At 35.0% G+C, this 19,429-nt stretch overlaps 2 protein-coding genes across 11 annotated transcripts in view; both read left to right on the forward strand.

Moving 5' to 3' along the window:
- fut8b (fucosyltransferase 8b (alpha (1,6) fucosyltransferase)) overlaps nt 1-9,146 on the forward strand; it is a 333,042-nt gene extending 323,896 nt beyond the window's left edge. For all 3 annotated transcript variants that reach the window (XM_061885779.1, XM_061885781.1, XM_061885780.1), the window contains exon 10: nt 7,761-9,146. In XM_061885779.1, coding sequence (XP_061741763.1) covers nt 7,761-8,099 — 339 coding nt within the window. In that variant the 3' untranslated portion in view covers nt 8,100-9,146. The remainder of the gene's footprint in view (nt 1-7,760) is intronic.
- A 3,232-nt stretch (nt 9,147-12,378) lies between these two features.
- gphnb (gephyrin b) overlaps nt 12,379-19,429 on the forward strand; it is a 622,746-nt gene continuing 615,695 nt past the window's right edge. For all 8 annotated transcript variants that reach the window (XM_061885720.1, XM_061885721.1, XM_061885723.1 and 5 more), the window contains exon 1: nt 12,379-12,514. The gene's annotated coding sequence lies outside the window, so the exon portion shown is untranslated. The remainder of the gene's footprint in view (nt 12,515-19,429) is intronic.

Below are 19,429 nucleotides of genomic sequence, written 5' to 3' on the forward strand. Positions count from 1 at the left end.
CAATAATGGATCACTTATTCCCAATAAGAGTAAATAATATTGCCATCAATAATAGATTAAATATTCCAAATAATATTTTCATCAATAATGGATCACATATTCAAAATAATAGAAAATAATACTGTCATCAATAAAAGATCATATTCCAAATAATGGTAAATATTATTGTCATCAATAATGGATCCCATATTCCAAATTACTGTAAATAATATTGTCATCAATAATTGATCACATACTCCAAATAATATTTTCTTCAATAACAGGTCACATATTTCAAATAATAGTAAATAATGTTGTCTTCTATAAAAACATCATAAAGTCCAAATGATATTAAATAACATTGTCATCAATAATAGATCACATATTTCAAATAATAGTAAATAACATTGTCATCAATAATAGATCAAATATTCCAAATATTGTCATCAATAACGGATCACATATTCAAAATAATAGTAAATAATACTGTCATCAATAATGAATCACACATTTCAAATAATAGTAAATAATATTGTCATCAATAATAGATCACAAATTCCAATTGATATGGTCATCAATAATGGATCACATATGAAAAATAATGGTAAATAATATTGTATTTAATAATAGCTCACATATTCCAAATAATAGTAAATATCATCATCATCCATAATAAATCACACATTTCGAATAATAGTAACTAGTATTGTCGTCAATAATGGATCACATATTCCATAAAATAGTAAATAATATTGTCTTCAATAAAAGATCACACATTCCAAATAATAGTAAATAATATTGTCATCAATAAAAGATCCATCCATCCATTTTCTACCGCTTATTCCCTTTTGAGGTCACAGGGGGCGCTTTCGCCTATCTCAGCTACAATCGGGCGGAAGGCGGGGTACACCCTGGACAAGTCGCCACCTCATCGCAGGGCCCAATAAAAGATCACATATTCCCAATACTAGTAAATAATATTGTCATCAATAAAAGATAATTTATTCCAACTAACTGTAAATGATATTGCTATCAACATCCAAATAACAGTTACTTCTGTAATATTGTCATCAATAATTGGAAATGATTTGTACTTTTTATACTTAGATACATCTTATATCAGAAAAATACTTTGGATATTAAATACATTTTCAATGAGAAAATTACTTTTACTTTTGATACTTCAGTACTTTTTATAGTAGAAAAATAATTTGGACGTTTAAATACATTTTATATTAGAAGTTACGATTTATACTAAAATAGATTTTATCTTAAAAATGTCAATACTTAAGAACATTTATTTTTATAGTTACTTTTACTCATTAAAATACATACTGTATTATAAATTACTTTTGATAATTAAGTACATTTTATATTTAAAATTACTTTAAATGATTAAGTACATTTTAACTTATAAGATACTTTCAATGCTAAAGTACATTCAATATTAAAAATTACTTTGGTTTTCTACACTTATGTACATTTTATATCAGAAAATTATTTATAGTTTTCATACTTAAGTATATTTAATTTTTGAAAATAATTTTTACATCTGATACTTACATTTTATAGTAGAAATTACTTTTGATACTTAAATACATTTTATATTAGAAATTCATTTTAATACTTAAGTACATTTTATATTAAAAATTACATTTAATGTTTAAGTACATTTCATATAACAAAAATACTTTCCACACTTAAGTACATTTTATCTTAGAAATTACTTTTACTTTTGATACTCAAGTACATTTTATATTAAAATTACTTTTAATGCTTAAGTACATTTTATAATACAAAAATACTTTCCATGCTTAAGCACATTTAATATTACAAATGACTTTTACTTTTGACATTCAAGTACATTTTATATCAGACAATGATTCATACTTTTAATACTTATATAGATTAAACTTTTTAAAATTACTTCTGCATTTGATATTTAATTACCTGTAATGTTAGAAGCCCTGCGATGAGGTGGCGACTTGTCCAGGGTGTATGGATGGATGTTAGAAATTACTTTTGATTCTTAAGTACATTTTATTTTAGAAACTTTTTTTGATCCACAGTACATTTTATATTACAAAATACTTTTGATATTTAAGTGCTTTTTATATTAGAAATTACTTTTGATATTTAAGTTAATTGTATATTACAATTTAATTTTGATACTTAAGCACATTTTATATTAGAAATTACATTTGATATTTAACTTATTTTATATTAGTAATGACTTTTTTTTTATACTTAAGTGAATTAATCTTGCAAATTACGTTCGATGCCTGCGTACGTTTGATCGGCTATGAGGTAGCAACTTGTCCAGGGTGGATGGATGGATATACGTACATTTAATTTTTTTGAATTACATTATATTACAACATTACTTTTGAAGCTTAAGTACATTTTATTTCAGGTAATTACTTTTGATACCGAAGTACATTTTATCATACTCTACTGTATTAATTTATATGAGAACATTACTTTTAATACTTTTTATTATCCATCCATCCATTTTCTACCACTTGTCCCTTTTGGAGTCGTGAGGGGTGCTAGAGCCTATCTCAGCTGCATTCGGGCGGAAGGCGGTGTACATCCTGAACAAGTCACCACCTTTTATAAATTTCCTTTTTATATTCAAGTACAGTAAATGTCAACAATATATATATATATATATATTTATATTTTTGTGTGTATATATATATATATATATATATATGTGTGTTTGTGTTATGTGCATATAAATGCATATACAGTATATATATGTATGTATGTGTGTTTTATGTCAATAATATATATATTTATATGTTTGTATATATATGTATTAATATATATATATATATGTATGTATGTGTGTTTTATTTCAATAATATATATATATTTATATGTTTGTATATATATGTATTAATATATATATATATATATATATATGTATATATATGTTTGTGTTATGTGCATATAAATGCATATACAGTATATGCATATATACATATGTATATTCACATCCATATGTGTATATGTATATATACAAAAGCATATATGTATATACATATGTATATATACGTATACATACATATATACACACGTAACTAGGGATTTCCGATAAATGCATTAAAATGTAATATCGGAAATTATCGGTATCTGTTTCAAAAATATTGGGGTCTGTTTCAAAAAGTAAAATATATGGCTTTTTAAAACGCCGCTGTATACACGGACATAGGAAGAAGTATAGAGTGCCATTAAACCTTAAAGGCACTCCCTTTACGTGCCGGCCCAGTCACATAATGTTTATGGCTTTTCACACACACAAGTGAATGCAAGTCATACTTGGTCAACAGCCATACAGGTCACACTGTTACAAATATGCGCCACACTGTGAACCCACACCAAACAAGAATGACAAACACATTTCGGGAGAACATCCGCACCGTAACACAACATAAACACAACAGAACAAATATCCAGAAACCCTTGCAGCACTAACTCTTCCGGGACGCTACAATATCCTACCCCTCCCCGCCCCACACCTCAATCCACCAATCCCGCCTTTCTCAACCTCCTCATGCTCTCTTAAATTGAGCATGTCCCACATTTCAAGATGCTATTTTGAGGCATGTTAAAAAAATGTATGGACTTTGTGACTTCAATAATAAATATGGCAGTGCCATGTTGGCATTTTTTTCCATAACTTGAGGTGATTTGTTTTGGATTTTTCTATAACTTGAGGTGATTTATTTTGGAAAACCTTGTTACATTGTTTAATGCATCCAGCGGGGCATCACAACAAAATTAGGCATAATAATGTGTTAATTCCACAACTGTATATATCGGTATCGGTTGATATCGGAATCGGTAATTAAGAGTTGGACAATAACGGAATATCAAAAAGAAAAGCCATTACCGGACATCTCTACACATAACTAATATATACAAATATACAAACATAAATATATATTAATTAAATGTACTGTACTTAAATTCATTAAATATAATAAACATAAGTATTGTGCATATATACATAATATATGCATATGTTTTTGAATTTATGTATATTTATGTACGCGTATATATAAATGTATATATACATATGTAGATAGATAGATAGATAGATAGATAGATAGATAGATAGATATGTAACAGTGATATGTAACAGTGATATTCTAAAAGGTGACTCAAACTTCAACCCAAAGTCATTTTTTTGTACCGATACTTGTACTAAATGTATTTCTTCCCAGTACTTTCCAAGGGATGGACCGCATGACATTTTTCCAACATAAATGTTTTGTTAACAGCTGATGTTTTGTCACAAGACGAAGCAGAGCAAGATTTCTGCCTCACATGTTTTCATGCATGAAATAAATTATCTTTGCACTTTTTCCACACCTTGACATGTGACACTCCCTGTCATCTAAGTCAGCAGTATCACTGATATCTGTATCACTGCCCCCTCTGTGGTGCACGCTGGTATTGCACCCTTGGGGGAAAGGTGGACGTAACGAGACCAGAATAACTCATGTAGATCTGTTTTATTTCATAGATAATGTAGATCTGTTGTATTTTATAACTAATGTAGATCTGTTTTATTTTATAACTAATTTAGATTTGTTTTCTGTAATAACTAATGTACATCTGTTTTATTTCATAATGTAGATCTGTTTTATTTCAAAACTAATGTAGATCTGTTTTATTTTATAACTAATTTACATTTGTTTTATGTAATAACTCATGTACATCTGTTTTATTTCATAAATAATGTAGGTCTGTTTTATTTTATAACTAATGTAGATCTGTTTCATTGTATAACTATATTAGATTTTTTTAAGTAATAACTAATGTACATCTGTTTTATTTTATAACTGATATAGAACTGTTTTATTTTATAACTTATGTAGAAGTGTTTTATTTAATAAATAATGTAAAACTGTTTTTTTCATAATTAATGTAAATCTGTTTTATTTCATAACTAATATAGAACTGTTTTATTTCATAACTAATTTAGATTTGTTTTATGTAATAAATAATATCCATCCATCCATTTGCTACCGCTTATTCCCTTTCGGGGTCGCGGGGGGCGCTGGCGCCTATCTCAGCTACAATCGGGCGCAATATATATATATATATGTTTTATGTAATTTATTTTATAACTTATTCAAATTTGTTTTATGTAAAATAATGTAAATATGTTTTATGTCATAACTAATGCAGATCTGTTTTATTTTATAACTAATATAGAACTGTTTTATTTTATTACTACTGTAGGTCTGTTTTATTTTATATTTAATTTAGATTTGCTTTATGTAATAACTAATGTAGATCTGTTTTATTTCATAAATAATGTAGATCTGTTTTATCTTATAACTGTTGTAGATCTGTTTTATTTTAAAACTAATTTAGATTTGTTTTATGTAATAACTAATGTACATCTGTTTTATTTCATAAATAATGTAGATCTGGGTTTTTTTATAACTAATTTAGATTTGTTTTATGTAATAACTAATGTACATCTGTTTTATTTCATAAATGTAGATCTGTTTTATTTTAGAACTATTGTGGATGTGTTTTATGTCATAAATAATGTAAAACTGTTTTTTTTTATAATTAATGTAGATCTGTTTTATTTCATAACTGATATAGAACTGTTTTATGTAATAAATAATATAGATCTGTTTTATGTAATAAGTAATTTATTTTATAACTAATTTAGATTTGTTTTATGTATAATAATGTAGTTATGTTTTATGTCATAGCTAATGTAGATCTGTTTTATTTTATAACTAATTTAGATTTGTTTTATGTAATACCTCATGTAGATCTGTTTTTTTTTTAAATTAATATAGATCTGTTTTATTTGATAACTAATGTAGATCTGTTTTATTCCATATCCAATGTAGGTCTGTTTAATTTTGTAACTAATGTAAATTTGTTCTGTGTAATAGCTAATGTAGATCTGTTTTATTTTATAACTAATGTAAATCTGTTCTGTGTAATAACTAATGTAGATCCGTTTTATTTTATTAATAATTTAGATTTTTGTATGGAATAAATAATGTAGAAATGTGTTTTGTCCTAATTAATGTAGATTTGTTTTATGTAATAACTCATGTAGATCTGTCCTTTCTTAATGAATATAGATGTGTTTAATGTCATAACTCAGGGGTAGGGAACCTATGGCTGTAGAGCCAGATGTGGCTCTTTTAATGACTGCACCTGGCTCTCAGATAAATCTTAGCTGACCTTGCTTAACACGATAAGTAATGAATAATTCCGCTGGTAATCACAGTGTCAAAAATAACGTTCAAATTATGAAAACATTCTCATTCATTTTAATCCATCCATCCGGTTTCTACCGCACCTGTTCAAGAAGGCGCATTAATGGTATGAAGTATTATATTTATTGTTGGTTAGCCTCAGAATAACAATGTTATTAAAAAGAATAAGAGACTTATTATTCTAAAAATGTTAGTCTTACTTAAAGGGGAACATTATCACAATTTCAAAAGGCTTAAAAACAATAAAAATCAGTTCCCAATGGCTTGTTTTATTTTTCGAAGTTTTTTTCAAAATTTTACACCTCCCGGAATATTCCTAAAAAAAGCTTTAAAGTTCTTGATTTTCGCTATTTGCGATGCGACTGTCCATTTCCCTGTGATGTCTTACAGTGCTGCCAATACAAACAACATGGCGGTTGCCACAGCAAGATATAGCGACATTAGCTCGGATTCAGACTCGGATTTTAGCGGCTTAAGCGATTCAACGGATTAGGCATGTATTGAAACAGATGGTCGGAGTATGGAGGCAGATAGCGAAAACGAAATTGAAGAAGAAAACTGAAGCAATTGAACGAATAGCTATTGACGCTATTCGGCCATAGCATGGGTGTACCTAATGAAGTGGCCCATAATATGGCTGCCTTATTAGCATCGCCGGTAAAATGTGCGGACCAAACCATCAGGACTTTCGCATCTTGTGACACTGGAGCAACTTAAATCCGTCGATTGGTAAGTGTTTGTTTCGCATTAAATGTGGGTATATAGTTTCAAATGTACATACAGCTAGCGTAAATAGCATGTTAGCATCGATTAGCTGGCAGTCATGCTGCGAGCAAATATGTCTGATTAGCACATAAGTCAACAACATCAACAAAACTCACCTTTGTGATTTCGTTGACTTAATAGTTGCAAATGCATCTGCAGGTTATCCATACATCTCTGTGCCATGTCTGTCTTAGCATCGCCGGTAAAATGTGCAGACACTCTGGCACATTCAATGCGGGTCAGGCGGCAGATTTCTTGCCAGTAGTACAACTTGAATCCCTCCCTGTTAGTGTTGTTACACCCTCCGATAACACACCGACGAGGCATGATGTCTCCGAGGTTCCAAAAAATAGTCGAAAAAACGGAAAATAACAGAGCTGAGACCCGGTGTTTGCAATGTGAAAATGAAAATGGCGGGTTGTGTTAACTCGGTGACGTCACGTTCTGACGTCATCGCTACAAGACCGATAAACAGAAAGGCGTTTAATTCACCCATTTAGAGTTCGGAAATCGGTTAAAAAAATACATGGTCTTTTTTCTGTAACATCAAGGTATATATTGACGCTTGCATTGGTTTGGTGATAATGTTCCCCTTTAAAAATGCACGCGTTTAGTTGTATTCAGTCTTAAAAAAAAAATAATATATGGCTCTCACGGAAATACTTTTGAAAATATTTGGCTTGTATGGCTCTCTCAGCCAAAACGGTTCCCGACTCCTGTCATAACTCATGTCGATGTGTTCCATCACAGGTGTGTCGTGTGGCGTACGAGATCATGCAGACTCTTCACCCGGACGCCTCGTCCTTCTTCTACTCCCTGGATGACATTTACTACTTCGGCGGGCAGAACGCCCACAGCCAGATCGCCGTGTTCCCTCACCAGCCGCGCAACGGCGAGGACGTCCCCCTGGAGCCCGGCGACCTGATCGGCGTGGCGGGCAACCACTGGAACGGCTACTCCAAGGGCATCAACCGCAAACTGGGCCGCACGGGTCTCTACCCGTCCTACAAGGTGAAGGAGAAGATCGAGACGGTCAAGTACCCCACCTACCCCGAGGCCGACAAACTGCTGGCCTCCCGCCACAAATGAACGCCCCCGAGGAGGGGGGGGAGAGAGAGAGACTCCGGTGCCCGAGGAAGGAGGCGGCTTTTGTCCCAAAGGAGGCCTACGCAGTGTGTGCTGCGCCCGTGGCTGACAGGACTGCACTCGCTATGTCTGTCTCTGTGTGTGTGTGTGCGTGTGTGTGTGTGCGCGTGCGTGCAGGACGACACGGAGGACTTGCACCACGACTCCCCTGCCTGATGCGTTCAGGCGGGGCCTGTAGATTTCAAAACAAAACTAGAAAACTTAAAAAAAAAAAAAGAAAAAACTTTCCCAGCTCAGATCGGATCTTTACTGTAAAAACTTGGAGCGCCACCGCTTTGAAAACTGGAAAAAGTGTTTTTATTTAATTATTTTAATGATTTTTTTAATTTTATTTTTTAATCCTACATTTGCCTTTTTTGTTTTTGTTTTGTCGGACTGAATGTAAAGTTTCCGCATCTTTTCCCACGTGCAATTCTGTTCACATCGTGCTTTTATCACTTCTCCATCCTTTTCAAACACTCTTCATTAGCGTGTGTGTGTGTGTGTGTGTGTGTGTGTGTGTGTGTGTGTGTGTGTGTGTGTGTGTGTGTGTGTGTGTGTGTGTGTGTGTTGCGTGTGTTGCTTTCGTTGCTTTCATGGGGCCATGTTAGCGACCTGCTTGGTGCTTGCTTCTTTTTTTTTCCCCTTGCCTTTGTGTGTGTGTGTGTGTGTGTGTGTGTGTGTGTGTGTGTGTGTGTGTGTGTGTACACACAATGGAGGAGTGTGGCACATCCCTCCCCTGCTGGTAAACAATGGTCATATTATTAGGGAGGCGTGACTGATGCACACAAAGGAGCCGTCTCGCCTGGCTCGCCAAATGAAGCACTCCACTGATGTCTTCTCTTCGTACGTCCATTTTTTAATTTTTTTTATTTGCTATTTTAAACTAAGCGAGGACAAAATGTGTTTGAAAATGAAAATGCTCCGTCTTCTCAAAACGCATCGTTTCCTAACTTATGCTCCTGGGCATTGTCTTTGATGACCACACATCAAATAAATTTGACAAACCAATATTTGTTTAGTTTTTTTTCTTTTATTCCCGCGCTTTATGGCACTTTCACTTTCTGTTTCGGGCCAGTGGAAGGTCCTGAGGTGCCGACGAGACATTTAGTTCCATTAGTGATCATTAATAACTTTTTCAAACTGTCCTGCTGGTGTTTAATTTAGACACATGTTTAACGGGCAACAAGTGTAAAAATAGAGGGGACAACTGTGTTTAAGATGAATGACAACTCTGTCTGGGAGGTGAGTCTTTTTACATTTTTGTATTGCCATTGTGGCCGCTTTTTTCTTTATTTTTAAAATAAATAATTAATTAATTTAGTTTATTTTTATTAATTTATTTTTCTATAATTTGTATTCATTTTTTTTTTGTTTATTTTGTAATATTCATAATTTAATTAATTTATTTTTTTGTTAATAGTCCTTAATTTAATAAATAATAGATTTGTTGTTTTTTTTTTTTTTGCTTTTTTGCTAACCCCAGAAATTGACTTAAATTAAATTATAATTGCTCGTTTTTCCTTTGGCATTTAAACAGAAAGTCACCCATATTTAAAAGAAAAAAAATGCCTTTTCTATTGAGTATTCATCGTTCTTGACGGGCATTTTTGTTTCCCTCAAAGTATAAAAGGGTGGTTTTACATTGGGGTCTAAAGCAAACTCGTCAGTGAGTGTGAGGCACATTCACTACCTGTAATGGCACTGCAATAACAACTTGTTGCTTAATGGCGCCATCTTCTGAATTTAAGAAGTCACTTTCTGACCTGCAAAAAAAAGAGAAAAAAAACTGTTTTAAAATTAAATTGTTTTGCTTTGTTAAAGGGACACCTGTGCAGGAAGGAGTATGAAAGGTGCAACTCCTTGTATGGATGTTTCAGTGTGCTTTGTTTCATACTACGTGTAAGTGTGTACTAAAAGTGTCTTCTGGTAAATGACGCCTCAGTGAGGACATGGCACACACACTACCTGTATTGACAATGCACTGATACTGTGATGGAGTTTCAAATCGTTGGATTTAAAGACAAGTCTACATTAGACCTGAAAATAAAATCAATAGTTACCAAATGTATATCGTTTCATGAAAATTGTAAACAGTATTTATCATGTTCAAGAAAAATATTTAGAGTCGAAAACCTTGACATTTTGAGATGATACTTAATCTTACAAATAGGCTAAATTAGCGTATGTTATTCATGCTAATGTTTCATGCATTCAAACCTAAAAATCATGGCTTTTGATACGACGCCACCATAGAAATATGCTAACTTAGTTTATGTTTGCATGCTATTGTTTTATGCTAGCTTTATTGCTAATTTCATGCATTCAAATCTAAAAAAAATCTTGGTTTATGATACCATTTTTTTCGAGGGTGCTAAATTTTCCTGGCATGCTAAAATTTTAAGATAGCATTTGAGGTCATTTTAAAGAACTTGAACCATGGCTTTGATGCTGGAGCCTATCCCAGCTGCACAAGGGCGGAAGGCGGTGTACACCCCGGACAAGTCGCCACCTGCTGCCATCTTGTAAATACGTTAAATGTTGGCATTAGCATGCTATTTTTTTATGCTAGATTTTTAGCTACTTTTATATGTTTGAAACTAAAAATCATGGCTTTTGATACTCGACACAATCTTAGAAGTGCGCTAACTTATTCTGTTAGTATGCTAGCGTTTGCATGTTAAAGTTTTATACTAGTAGTTTAGCTAATATGTATGTTTTTCCTTAAAAATCATGCATTTCATAGTTGGCGCCATCTTAGAGGTATTTTACCGTGGTGTATTTTATCACTCGAATGTTAGCATGTTACCATCAGCATGCTAATGTTTTATGCCAGAATTTTGTATGTTTAACCTTAAAAATCGTGAATATTGATACTTGGTGCCACCTTGGAAGTATGCTAACTTCTTCTTAAAGGCCTACTGAAATGAGATGTTCTTATTTAAACGGGGATAGCAGGTCCGTTCTATGTGTCATACTTGATCATTTAGCGATGTTGCCATATTTTTGCTGAAAGGATTTAGTACAGAACATTGACGATAAAATTTGCAACTTTTGGTCGTTAATAAAAAAGCCTTGCCTGTACCGGAAGTCGCAGACGAAGACGTCACAAGTGTGAGGGCTCCTCACATCCTCCCATTGTTTTTAATGGGAGCCTCCAGCAGCAAGAGCTATTCGGAGCGAGAAAACAACAATTTCCCCATTAATTTGAGCGAGGATGAAAGATTTGTGTTTGAGGATATTGATAGCGAAGGGCAAGAAAAAAAAAATCAAGTTTAAAAAAAAGGCGATTACATTGGGACGGATTCAGATGTTTTTAGACACATTTACTAGGATAATTCTGGGAAAACCCTTATCTTTCTATTGTGTTGCTGGTGTTTTAGTGAGATTAAATAGTACCTGATAGTCGGAGGAGTGTGTCCTCGGGTGTCTTGAGGTCAGTGTCTGAGGGAAGTCGACGGCAGCTGCATGGACGGCGCAAGCTCAGCTAATCTCCGATAAGTGGCGACTTTTTACCACAATTTTCTCACCGAAAACTGCCGGTTGACAAGTGGTCGGGAACCATGTTCGCTTGACTGCTCTGATCCATAGTAAAGCTTCACCCACGGGAATTTTAAACAAGGAATCACCGTGTGTTTGTGTGGCTAAAGGCTAAAGTTTCCCAACTCCATCTTTCTACTTTGACTTCTCCATTATTAATTGAACAAATTGCAAAAGATTCAGCAACACAGATGTCCAAAATACTGTGTAATTATGCGGTTAAAGCAGACGACTTATAGCTGTGTGTGTGTGCAGCGCTAATATTTCCTTATGCGTACACGTCATCATTCTGCAATGTTTTCAACAAGAAACTCCCGGGAAATTTAAAATTGTTATTTAGTAAACTAAACCGGCCGTATTGGCATGTGTTGCAATGTTAATATTTCATCATTGATATATAAACTATGGTGGGTAGTAGTGGGTTTCAGTAGGCCTTTAACATTGCCAATGCTGATGTCTTATGTTCGCAGTTAAGCTAATTTTGTATGTTTCACTTTAAAAATCATGGATTTTGATAGTTGCTGCCATCTTCGAAAAAGTGTTGATGAAATTGATCATCTTCCTGTCACATTCTCACATGGTAATTATTTTGACTTTCTTGAATGTATTTCCTGTCCAGCGCTCTTATTTTTGTCTCCACTTCCGGTTTGCCTCTTTCTGCCGCCCAGCGCCCTCTGGTCAGCCTCACCTGCCTCTGATTGCCATTCAGGACACACCTGCCCCTGCTTGCCAATCTAGACGCCTCGTCAGCAGGATCAGTCTTGATTTACACTTTTATTTCAGCTCATTCGATTCATTTGGAAGACAAAAACAAAGGATTCTGATGCTGGCCTCACCTTGTAAGTATGCTAACTGTCACCATCTTAACATAAGCATGTGAACGTTTTAAGATGACTTTTTAGCTCTTTTTAATTGTTCAAACCTTCAAGCTCATGGCTTTTGGATACTTGACACCATCTTAGAAGTATACAAACTTATCTTATGGTAGCGTCTTTTAAAGTGTACGCCACCTTCCGCCGGAATGCAGCAACCCCCGCCACCCCGAAAGGGACAAGCGGTAGCAAATGGGTGGACGGAAGCTAGCAGTTTGGCTACTTTTGTATGGTTCTCACACAAAAAAAAATCATGTCATTTTATAATTGGAGCCATATTTGCTTTGTACCATCATGTGTTGTGTGTGTACTTCACTGCTACAACAACAACAACAACAACAATAACAACAATAGCAGTGGTTCTTAACCTTGTTGGAAGTACCGAACCCCACCAGTTTCATATGCACATTCACTGAACCCATCCATCCATTTCCTACCGCTTATTCCCTTTTGGGGTCGCGGGGGGCGCTGGCGCCTATCTCAGCTAAAATCGGGCGGAAGGCGCGTACACCCTGGACAAGTCGCTACCTCATCGCAGGGCCAACACGGATAGACAACATTCACACACACACTAAGGCATATTTAGTGTTGCCAATCAACCTATCCCCTTCAGTGAAAAATACAATTTAAATGTTTTTTTCAAATTCAAAACAGAGTTACCGTATTTTTCGGACTATAAGTCAAGGTTTTTTTCATAGTTTGGCCGTGGGTGCGACTTATACTCCTGAGCGACATAGAGTCCAAAAAATACGGTATATGTTTTTGGTAACACTTTAGTATGGGGCAGAGGTGTGGACTTGAGTCACATGACTTGGACTCGAGTCATGAATTTGATGACTTTAGACTCGACTTGACAAAATGTAAAGAGACTTGCAACTCGACTTAGACTTTAACATCAATGACTTGTGACTTGACTTGGACTTCAGCCTTTTGACTTGACATGACTTGCTACTTTCCCCGAAACCCAAAGATTAAAAAGTTATTCAGGAGCGCTCCGTATCTTTCATTTTGTACTTGTGTCTGTCTGCGTGTTGTTCCTGACAGCTTGTATGCTCTCAGTACAACAGCCAATCAAATTAGTACTGTTGTTTTGGTCCCACAGCACTCATCCAATCAAATTGCAGGAAAACCAAGGAAGAATAATTCTCAAACAACGCGCCATTGAGATAAAAATATGCCAAAATTGGTTTCGTTCGGGTTTAAAAACTACGACTTGGTCAACAAAAAACGAATTGCCTTATGCAAAATATGCAGTTCGAATATGTGGACGCATCAACTTCCAATTTCGTTCGACATTTGAAGTTGCACAAAGAAGGGTAAGTTTTGATTTAAGCTAAAGTTTATTGGCTGAGTAATGTTACTTTTATTTGCTGTGTAGTTAAATGAGTGAGGCTGTAAACTCACTGCTAACGTTATAACCATAAACATCTTATAAGTAGACGCAGGATGGAGCGCGTCTGCTACTGGCGCTGAGGAGACGAGACGCGCGGCCGCCATCTTGGAGTGGTGATCCGCTCCACTCAGTGCAATTCATTTGGCAGGAGAAATGAACAGTCGGCGCATTTCATTAATCTTACCTCACTAAAAACCACTGATTTTCACTCGTTTTTTTGTCATACGTGTAACTATCATAAAAGGACACATGTTTTGGTGTGTTTTATTATTCATAGTTTGCTTAACAGTAATAGAATATTCTATATGCTATAAGTGACCAGACGTCCCAGATCAATACTGGGAATATAATCCCAGAGAAGAGGAAAAAATGGTCAGCTATTTTTTAATTCAATAAACAATATGATTAGGTTATATGTACATGCATATATTCTACATAAACAATGTATGAATACATTAGATATCTATATATTTTAGGGACCTATACACTATCTCTGTTGCTGCATCAGCAGGGAGTTTATTCTGTCTTGACACTTTGTATTAATATTTTGAATTACATTCTTCTCTTAAATGATCATGTTTTCAGTGATTGTTTTATATGCATTTTTTATGTATGTCACATTGGATAAATGCGTCTGCCAAATACTTAAACATAAACATATATTAACACGCCGAGTCATACCAAAGACTAAAAAAATGGGACCCATTACCTCCCTGCTTGGCACTCAGCATCAAAGGGTTTGAATTGGGGGTTAAATCACCAAAAATGATTCCCGGGCGCCCACTGCTACCCTCACCTCCCAGGGGGTGAACAAGGGGCTGGGTCAAATGCAGAAGACAGATTTCACCATACCTAGTGTGTGTGTGACAATCATTGGTACTTTAACTTTAACCTGTAAGTTTTTATATCAGCTAAGACCACCAATCTGTTTGACTGGATTCAGAATAAAACTAAATTCTGTTTTACCCAACAATGTTAGTATTTGAATATTGTTACTTGAAGACTTATTCCTGGTTACATACATACTGTTAAGAAAGTATTGTCTTATATTTAGCCTAAAATGAGAATGCATCATAATCAGTGGCGACTGGTGAATTATGTTTTAGGTGGGGCTGAAAGTTTGTAAACCAAATACCTGTAGGTGCGTCATCGTCCCCAAGAAGATTTCTTTGTGATTTTCACATACAAATATTGAAGATCTGTGCTCCTTCACAACTCTGTGGTAATATTCTTTTCACAAAATACAACCATCCACTGTTGCCTCCACTGCAGTTTGCTACCTTATTCATATTTTTTGTCAAGTGATTTTTTTTTTAAGCAGGGTTGCATGAGGTACCGACACATAACGTTACGTTAGTGAATGTATCACACACAGTAATATAACGTTAGACGGCGGTCAGCAGCACCGCGTATTTTAGCCACCTACAAAAAGACAAACATAGTCAAATATCAGTTAAAATGTACACTATATTAAGAATATGTGTACATACTGCATAGGACCCTGACATCTAAAAAGTATGACTCTGTTCATTGTTATTTTCATGTATTTGTTATGTTATTCATGTGTACGCGTATGAGATGAGATCAATGAGATAAGGTAAGAACAGGATAGAAACTGCTGTGGAACTAGTTACAATGCAATATGACATGGAAATACAATGTTAACACTTTTGTGCAAATAAGTACAGTTGAACTTGTTTTTCAAATGTGTTTATTCTGTAAAGCAATGAGTTAAATGTTTAAAATGACTGGTTGATAATGCTATTATGAATTGCAATGTCAGCACTTTTTTTTCCTGCAATTTCAAATGCACTTGGTTTTAATAAATAAATACAGCATTTTAAAAACATACACAATCTGTGTAAATGTATTAGTCTGAAACTCAAAACGCAGGACTTGGGACTTGACTTGAGACTTTCTAGTCTTGACTTTGGACTTGACTCGGGACTTGCCTGTTTTGACTCGGGACTTGACTCGAGACTTGAGGGCAAAGACTTGAGATTTACTTGTGACTTGCAAAACAATGACTTGGTCCCACCTCTGGTATGGGGAACATATTCTAAGTAACAAAGACTTAATTTACAGTTTTTTGGACACCAGGGGAACATATTCTAAGTAGGGCTGCAACTAACAACAAATTTGATCATCGATTAATCTGTCGATTATTACTTTGATTAATCGATTAATAAACTACATTTCTATCCTTTCCGGTATTTTATTGAAAAACAGCATACCGGTGTTGTACCGAAATCTGTTACCCATCGGAATTGTAACTCCAGGGGGCGATGTTCCCATGGCGTTTGTTTGATGGTTAAACGGCAAGGCCAAAGAGGAGAAGAAGACGTAAACTATCCTTAATGCTGAAACATCAGTTGTCGGAATTTCAGCATTATTTAAATTACACATATTGTGGAAATCAATGACTTACTTTCATTATAGTATGAGTCCATTGTATCAGCTGTTGATTCTCTCTCAGACACATATGTTTTCCAATACAACTGACGTTTCATTCCATCATGATAGCTTTTACTCAGGACAATATGTGTGTGAGAGAGAATCAACAGCTGATACAATGGACTCATACTATAATGAAAGTAAGTAATTGATTTCCAGAATATGTGTAATTTATTAATGCTTATTTGCCGTATTTTTCGGACTATAAGTCAAGGTTTTTTTTTCATAGTTTGGCCGTGGGTGCGACTTATACTCCTGAGCGACTTAGAGTCCAAAAAATACGGTATATGTTTTTGGTAACACTTTAGTATGGGGAACCTATTCTAAGTAACAAAGACTTAATTTACAGTTTTTTTGGACACCAGGGGAACATATTCTAAGTAGGGCTGCAACTAACAACAAATTTGATCATCGATTAATCTGGCGATTATTACTTTGATTAATCAATTAATAAACAAACTACATTTCTATCTTTTCCAGTATTTTATTGAAAAACAGCATACTATAAGTCAAGGTGTTGTACCAAAATCTGTTACCCATCGAAATTTGTAACTCCAGGGGGCGATGTTCCCATGGTGTTTGTTTGATGGTTAAATGGCAAGGCCAAAGAGGAGAAGAAGAACGCTTGCGTAAATGGCGTAAACTATCCTTAATGCTGATACATCAGTTGTCCGAATTTCAGCATTAATAAATTACACATATTCTGGAATTCAATGACTTACTCTCATTATAGTATGAGTCCATTGTATCAGCTGTTGATTCTCTCTGACACATACATTTTCCAATACAACTGACGTTTCATTCCATCCTGATAGCTTTTAATCAGGAAAATATGTGTGTGAGAGAGAATCAACAGCTGACACAATGAACTCAAACTATAATGACAGTAAGTCCATGATTTCCAGAATATGTGTAATTTATTAATGCTGAAATTCTGACAACTGACGTTTCAGCATTAAGGATAGTTTACGCCATTTACGCAAGCGTTTTTCTTCCCCTCTTTGGCCTTCCCGTTTAACCATCAAACAAACGCCATGGGAACATCGCCCCCTGGAGTAAAAAATTCCGATGGGTAACAGATTTTGGTACAACAGAGGTACCGAACCCCACCAGTTTCATATGCGCATTCACTGAACCCTTTAGTGAAAAATACAATTTTTAAATGTTTTTTTCAAATTCAAGAAAGAGTTACCGTAGTTTTCGGACTATAAGTCAAGGTTTTTTTTCATAGTTTGGCCGTGGGTGCGACTTATACTCCTGAGCGACTTACAGTCCAAAAAATACGGTATATGTTTTTGGTAACACTTTAGTATGGGGAACCTATTCCAAGTAACAAAGACTTAGAGTTTTTTGGACACGAGGGGAACTTATTCTAAGTAGGGCTGCAACTAACAACAAATTTGGTCATCGATTAATATGTCGATTATTACTTCGATTAATAAACAAACTACATTTCTATCCTTTCCAGTATTTTATTGAAAAACAGCATACTGGCACCATACTTATTTTGATTGTTTGTCAGCTGTTTGTAAATGTTGCAGTTTATAAATAAAGGTTTATTTAGAAAAAAAAGGGAAACAAAAAAAAAATATATATATATATAATTATTTTTTTTTAATAAATAAAAAATTTGCATCTAGCATAGGTTCGACGAATCGATTACTAAATTAATTGCCAACTATTTTTATAATCGATTTAATCGATTAGTTGTTGCAGTCCTAATTCTAAGTAACAAAGACTTAAAGGCCTTCGGGACGGCGTGGCGCAGTGGTAGAGTGGCCGTGCGCAACCCGAGGGTCCCTGGTTCAAATCCCACCTAGTACCAACCTCGTCACGTCCGTTGTGTCCTGAGCAAGACACTTCACCCTTGCTCCATTGGGACGGATTCCGATGTTTTTAAAAACATTTACTAGGATAATTCTGGGAAATCCCTTATCTTTCTATTGTGTTGCTAGTGTTTTAGTGAGTTAAACAGTACCTGATAGTCGGAAGGGGTGTGTTGACGCCAGTGTCTCAGGGGAGTCGACGGCAGCTTCATGGACGGCCCAAGCTCAGCTTTTCTCCGGTAATAAGCGATTTTTTAACCACAATTTTCTCACCGCAACCTGCTGGTTGACATTTGGTCTGGATCCATGTTCTCTTGACCGTGCTCTGATCCATAGTAAATTTTCACCTTCGGGAATTTTAAACAAGGAATCACCGTGTGTTTGTGTGGCTAAAGGCTAAAGCTTCCCAACTCCTTTTTTCTACTGTGACTTCTCCAATATTAATTTAACAAATTGCAAAAGATTCAGCAACAAAGATGTCCAAAATACTGTGTAATTATGCCGTTAAAGCAGACGACATTTAGCTGTGTGTGTGCGTGGCGCTCATACTTCCTAAAAACGCGCGACGTCTTGCATACACGTCATCATTACACAACGTTTTCAAGACAAAACTCCCAGGAAATTTAAAATGTGTAATTTAGTCAACCAAAAAGGCCGTATTGGCATGTGTTGCAATGTTAATAATCCTCATTGATATATAAATGGGTTAAATGGGTTGTACTTGTATAGCGCGTTTTTACCTTCAAGGTACTCAAAGCGCTTTGACACTACTTCCACATTTACCCATTCACACACTCATTCACACACTGATGGAGGGAGCTGCCATGCAAGGCGCCAACCAGCACCCATCAGGAGCAAGGGTGAAGTGTCTTGCTCAGGACACAACGGACGTGACGAGGTTGGTACTAGGTGGGATTTGAACCAGGGACCCTCGGGTTGCGCACGGCCACTCTCCCACTGCGCCATCAGACTGTGTGGTGGGTAGTAGTGGGTTTCAGTAGGCCTTTAATTTAGTTATTTGGTTAGGGTTAGGGTGATAAGGCCATGCCGAATAAGGTATTAATACATACCTCATAATGACTAGTTAAGAGCCAATATGTTACTAATTTGAACGTTAATAAGCAACTAATTCATGGTGAATATGTTCCCCATACTAAAGTGTTACTATGTTTTTATTACTGGTGCACCAAATGAACCGTGCATTAACCA

The sequence above is a fragment of the Nerophis ophidion genome, linkage group LG24 (assembly GCF_033978795.1).
Source record: "Nerophis ophidion isolate RoL-2023_Sa linkage group LG24, RoL_Noph_v1.0, whole genome shotgun sequence".
NCBI lineage: Eukaryota > Metazoa > Chordata > Actinopteri > Syngnathiformes > Syngnathidae > Nerophis > Nerophis ophidion.